This window comes from Excalfactoria chinensis, chromosome Z (assembly GCF_039878825.1).
Source record: "Excalfactoria chinensis isolate bCotChi1 chromosome Z, bCotChi1.hap2, whole genome shotgun sequence".
Lineage (NCBI taxonomy): Eukaryota > Metazoa > Chordata > Aves > Galliformes > Phasianidae > Excalfactoria > Excalfactoria chinensis.
The window spans coordinates 35,724,195-35,730,194 of NC_092857.1; the positions used below are offsets into that span (position 1 = coordinate 35,724,195).

Below are 6,000 nucleotides of genomic sequence, written 5' to 3' on the forward strand. Positions count from 1 at the left end.
TAGAAATTAGGATCTCCTACGTGCCTGACCAGTAAGGGCCTTCTGCTGAGGCCTCAGTGCCACGAAAGGTGCTTCCCAATTAAAGTATGGGCAAACATACACCTTTAAGACTGCAAAGTAAAAATGAAACAAAGAGTGAAGCACAAAAGCTTCCTTCCTGGAGAAAGAATGCCAAGTTTCTATATGAAACACATTTTCATCTCAAACACAAAGCTAGCAGCTGTGAAACAGATATTTCCTAGGGGCTAAATGAATTGTTTAGCCCTTCCTATGAAAGGGAACATAACAGGCTGAGAACTTATTTGTTTTTAAAATGTATTTATGATTACAAGTGAACACTTGGCACAATTACCTCAGAAATATTTGAGACAAACATATATATATATTTAGTTGCAGTTTACTTTCATAATTTGTGCACAGATTTTTATTTACTTGAAGTATTTTGTTTCTCATTTAATTTTTCATACAGTGGCTATTGACAGATATTTCTGAGACACTCTGCATGAATCATAGAACAGATTAGATTTGAAGGGATCTTGAAAATCACACAGTTCCAACTCTCAGCTGTGGGTAGGGCTGCCCCCACCAGTTCAGGCTGCCCAGGGCCCCATCCAACCTTGCCATTAACAGCTGCAGGGATAGGACATTCACTGCTTCTATGGGCAGCCTGTGCCAGCGCCTCACTGTCCTTACAAAGCCCTAATGCTTTTCAGGATAATGGAATACAATTCTATTAGACTTATGGTGAAACAAACAACACATTGCAGTAATATAATACATCTGGAAACCCTTTTTTAAAATTTTATTTAGATATTGTTTTCCAAGAATTACTTCCTCCATGGACTCTCTACAGCGTAACACAATAAATGAAGGCAAATGTTAGATCCAATAAGCCAGTTCAGCTCTAGGTCAATACAGAAATTAATAAAGGTCTCACTGTGATTCCAGTTCTTCAATTGCAGAGATGATTATCTAGTACTGAGGAGCATTATTTCTGGGGAATACAACAGAACTTCAGTGTTAAATAGCTCAATCTATTAATGAAGTTTAATTAAATCAACAGACACTACAAACAGACTCATTCTTTCTTCAAAGTTTGGAAAACTAACTGAAACAACAACAACAACAACAACAAAACAGCAGCTCTAAACTCACTGCAATTTCCCAACATACATAATCACACTACAATTCCACAGTGACCAAACAAGACAGCCGTAAAGAGCAACAGTGTTGCTACGCACAGAGTCTGCGCAAAGATCTCCTTACCTGCATTACTCTTGTAGAAAACACCCTACAAAACTACTCATATGGAAAGGATATAATTCAAGAGAGAGCTCAGTGCTGTGTGCTGAGAGCTTTGTCTGCAGAAAGAGCATCGGTGCTGAAAAGCCTGATGAATTGAAGAAGTGTAAGTAGTCTCTAGACAGTTTAGTTTTCGTTCAATTTCAGAAGTACGTGTATTTCAATTACCACTACTGCAAGACAGTAAAGCCTAATCTCCCCAGCCACCAAGAAAATGAAAGCAGCAAATTCCTTCTAGGCAGAGTATTCTCCTCTTTAGAGTAAGGTAAATAAATAAATGAGAACAAAACGTTAGATGACATTAATCTTCCCACTGTTATTTCATATGATAACTGTTATTAGAAGAGCACAAATATTTGATTATGTACAAATTCTGACTATCTGGTGAACTGGAAAAGGTCACCTTTTTAGGAGAACATTGGAGAAAACAGCAGCAAAAATCACACCTATGGAAGTTTTCATTTGTGTCTTGGTTTTTGTTTACAAGCAGGTATGCCTCATTTGTACTTGAGCTTAAAGGGTCTCAAATTTAGCTTTTCTAAAATCATACTTAAGAGAAACTAGATTCTAAGCCCAGGATGAAATTTTGATCCCTTTTGCCTACTTTTTCAGACACACGGAAAAAGTAGCATAACTGAAACATAAACACCACTGTGACAAACAGTGCAACACAGCAAACTGAGCAAGTCATCTTTTTACCACTTCTTTTCACACTGCTTTTTGTAATACTTGCTTTAATCTGAAAGCTTCTAGTGGAAAGGATTCCCACCCTATGCTGTGTCTTCAATATCCAGTTCAGTAAGAAAACTGCAAATGGAAGTGACAGAAAATTCATTTCAAAGTCTATCATGCTGTAATTTTCATTCTGGGTTAACTACACAATGGAAACTCAAACATTGAAGGAATTCTAATCTAATTATTTCATTCTAATCAAAACTCAGATTTTACAGCTTTTTCATAGCAGGCTGCCATAAACCATCACTTTCCTTTTTCAACTATGTCTTACAGCATGTTTACCTCTGACATTTCAAACCACTTTCCACAGACACTAGTGGAAGACTTCAGAAGATATAACAGGTCAGACAAAAGATAATTATTATTAACCCTATCTCTTAAAGAAAGAAAATGAGATCCAGTCAACAACCAAACTTCAAATAATGAATGTGTCCAAGAAGCAGAAGAGGGCAAAGGTAACAGATGACACTCTGCTGGGCATACTGAAATACTCCCAAAAAAGCTGCACCTGCAAAATCTTCATCTATACTCACACAGCATTTTAAACATAACATAGAGTTGAGGCCAGTCACAGAAAAAAGCACTAGGATACAAGTAAGTTCGCAGGCCACTTAACACGAAGGTTAAGAGACATAGCCTAAAAATGGTGTGAGCCACTGTTAAGTTTCAGGAATTAAGTAATACAGAGAATGGAAATTTCAATGATAAAAGTTGATAGGACCTAATTTTATTTTACCTTATTTTCTTTTTTGTTATTTCATTTCATTTTTCTATCTATCTGCTTATCAATGGAATCTTTCATCACAGCCCTGTAAATCACAAGAGAGATCACTTCACTGACTGCAAATAGATAAGTACTTGGGTAAAATGGTAGATCCCTGTAAATTACCAGTAGTTCCTCTGCTCTGATTTCCATGAATTTCATTGTGTTTTGATTTTAATTTTAGAGCCAGATTTTACTTGCTTGAATCAAATGTAAACAAGATGATCAAATCTTTGCCATTCTGAGATTCCATGAATTATTTGTTCAGCTTAGCTTCTAAAGAAAAGAATTATGTTGTTTCTTCTCAGAAACTGTAGTACACAATCAGAATTTCAAGTGATAACAAGCACTTTTTCGTGCATCAGCTTTCTCTAGAGTAAAATCTGCAATTTCTCCATTTGCAAACCACTAAAACAAAATGATTGAATCATAGAGTTTGAGTTGGAAAGGACACTTGGAAGCTGTCTAGTCCAACTACTGCAAGGAACAGGGACACCTACAACTAAATCAGACTGCTAAATCAGAGCGCCATCCAGTCTGCCCTTGAGTGTCCCCAGGGATGGGGCATCCACTACGTGTCTGGGCAACCTGTTCCGGTCCCTCACCGCTCTCACTGTAAAAATCTTCTTCCCTATATCCAATATAAATACCCCCTCTTTTGAAAGTTTGAAATCATTTCCCCTTGTCCAGTCACAACAAATCCTGCTAAAGAACCTGTTGTCTTCCTTCTTATAGCCCCCTTTAGATACTGAAAGGCCACTATCAAATCACCTCAGAGCCTTCTGTTTTCCAGGCTGAACAGCCCCAGTTCTCTCAGCCTGTCCTCCTAGGGGAGGTGTTTCACCCCTTAGAGCATTCCTGAGGCCCTGCTCTGGATGCACTTCAACAGGTCTGCCCTTTCCTGTACTGAGGACTCCACACCTGAATGCTGTACTCAAGGTGAGACCTCACCAGCGCAGAGTGGAGGGGCAAGATCACCTCCCTTGACCTGCTGGCCATGCTTCTTTTGATGCAGTCCAGGATTCATTCTAAATGCTCGATTTTGCCTCTTATTTTAAATTCAGACGAGAAGATGTTGATATCAGACTAGTTTACGCAGTCTGGTAGTATAAATTAGCCAGTACAAGAACAGCTCTGCTAAACACTTGGTAAGATAGACTTATCATATCATAGTATCATAGTATCGTGCGAGTTGGAAGGGACCTTAGAGATCATCGAGTCCAACTCCCGGATTCGAGCCCTGTTACATGCTTAGCCTGGGACTTCCCCCAGGGCTTCTCACATTTAGAAGCCAGTCAAAGTCTGTTCTCTCTGTACATGTCTTTTGTATACTCCTCTTAGAAAATGCAAAACCAGGGCTGGTCCTTCACTACTTCAGGAGCTCTGAAACGTATTATTCAGTCTAAAGTGTCATCATTTCTTCTGTTAACGTTTGTTTGAACAGGGAAGATTCCTAAACAACTTGAGCAATGCACAGTAGCAATGACAGATACCTCTAAAACTTTCATCAAAGCTTTATTTTGCTTTTTGCTCTTTCTTCGTGCCAAAGAATGGTCTAAAATAAGTGGGGGGAGAGAGGAGGTTAAGAAAAAGTGGTTCACCCATGTGATACAATTACTGTAAACATTTCCAGATGCTTCCAGAAAATAAAGGCCTGTGACAGCTGGTATCTCAGACTTGTAGTACTCTTTCAGTGAAATCTGTCACAGCATAGCTGGCTGGGAGATCTTTCTGCTTCCAAACAGAAGTCAATGTACTGCCAGTCAACTATCTCTGAAACAGCCTGGAACGCATTTTTTCTCATCAAGAACTAATGACTCTGCCTGCCCAGCATGGCCCGGTCCACACTTGGCCCCATTACAACAATGCAGTCTGTAAGAAAATCCACTTGAAGTGGCCACAAGGAGCCCTCTGAAGGACCAACTGCACTGACTCCCACTGTTCACAGGCTGCTGCTTACATACAGCACACTCGTAAGCAGCACTATCTTCCTCATGCACAGAGACTTTTCATCAAAGGTTCATTTGCAATGACAATTTAACTATTCCTTTTATAAACTTCTGTGTACTTCAGCAAGCTTTCTGGACAAGGATATATCGTCTCTCCTCTTAGGTATATTAAGTTGTTTTTCAGCAAATGCGCACACTTCCTCTAACAACAAACCCCTTCAATCACAAACCCATAATGCTGCCTTCAGGCAGGTCTGTTCTGCAAACGGTCTCAGTGCTATGCAGCAAAATGAGTTCTTTCCAAAGTCCACTTTCTCTCTCAAGAAGCCTGGAGCAGGGGAGCAGAACAGGAAGAGGCAGGAAACAGATGTTTGTGGTCTATAATAAAAACCGTTGTGTGAAAATAGAATAATAAAATAAAAACTACCATTCCCCAGTACATTTCTCAACAGGAACTAAGCTTTGAAAGTATATGACACCCGCCTTTATTAGCACACCACTGTCATGTACACACCTGGGCACAGTGAAGAAGCAAATGTCATTTATGTGCTTGTGACTGAAGAGGGATGTAAGAGGTATGCATAACCAAGAGACACGGAGAAGGCTGGATAGGCACTGGCAGTATTCTGCCTCTTTCTAAACTAATATTATGAGCTTTTGAATGGGAATCGTAGAAGTTCCTGAGTTGTAAGGGGTCCAAAGGGATCATTAAGCCCAACTCCTGGGCTCACAAACTTTGCAGACACTCCCAGCAAACCGAAGTTTGGCAGCTGAATCCCATTCCTTATAAATACAGCAAGGTTCTAAACATTTATCAGTCTTCCCCAGAGACCTGGCAAAAAACAAGCAGACATCTGCTGTGACGGCTGCGTCAGCTCACTGCACACCTCCGGGCCGGCAACCGGCGAAGGCCGGCACGTGGCACGTGGCAGTGCGGTACGTCAGCGCTTGGGGTTTCCTTTCGGCACCGCCCGGCCGGCCCACAGCCGCATCGCTCGGTGACACGGCCCCGGGACCGGCAGCCTCCCGTTCCGGCCGCCGCTGCCCACGGGTGCCCCGTGCGGCGCCCGCCGCCCCGCGCCGAGCCGCACTCACCCAGCAGCAGCAGCTTCAGCTCCCGCCGCGCGTCCCGCTTGTCGCGGCGCAGCTGCCGCTCGATCTCAGCGCTGATGCGCTGCGATTCCTTCTCGTCGGCCGACAGGCAGCAGCCGGCCATGGCTCGCCGGCGGCAGGTGCCTCCGCCCGCTCAGT

General features: G+C 41.9%; 1 protein-coding gene across 1 annotated transcript in view; it reads right to left on the reverse strand.

Annotated features, from left to right (window-relative positions):
* LOC140263895 (guanine nucleotide-binding protein subunit alpha-14-like) overlaps positions 1-6,000 on the reverse strand; it is a 48,515-nt gene extending 42,515 nt beyond the window's left edge. The window contains 1 exon segment of the mRNA XM_072359208.1: positions 5,845-6,000. Coding sequence (XP_072215309.1) covers positions 5,845-5,965 — 121 coding nt within the window. The 5' untranslated portion in view covers positions 5,966-6,000.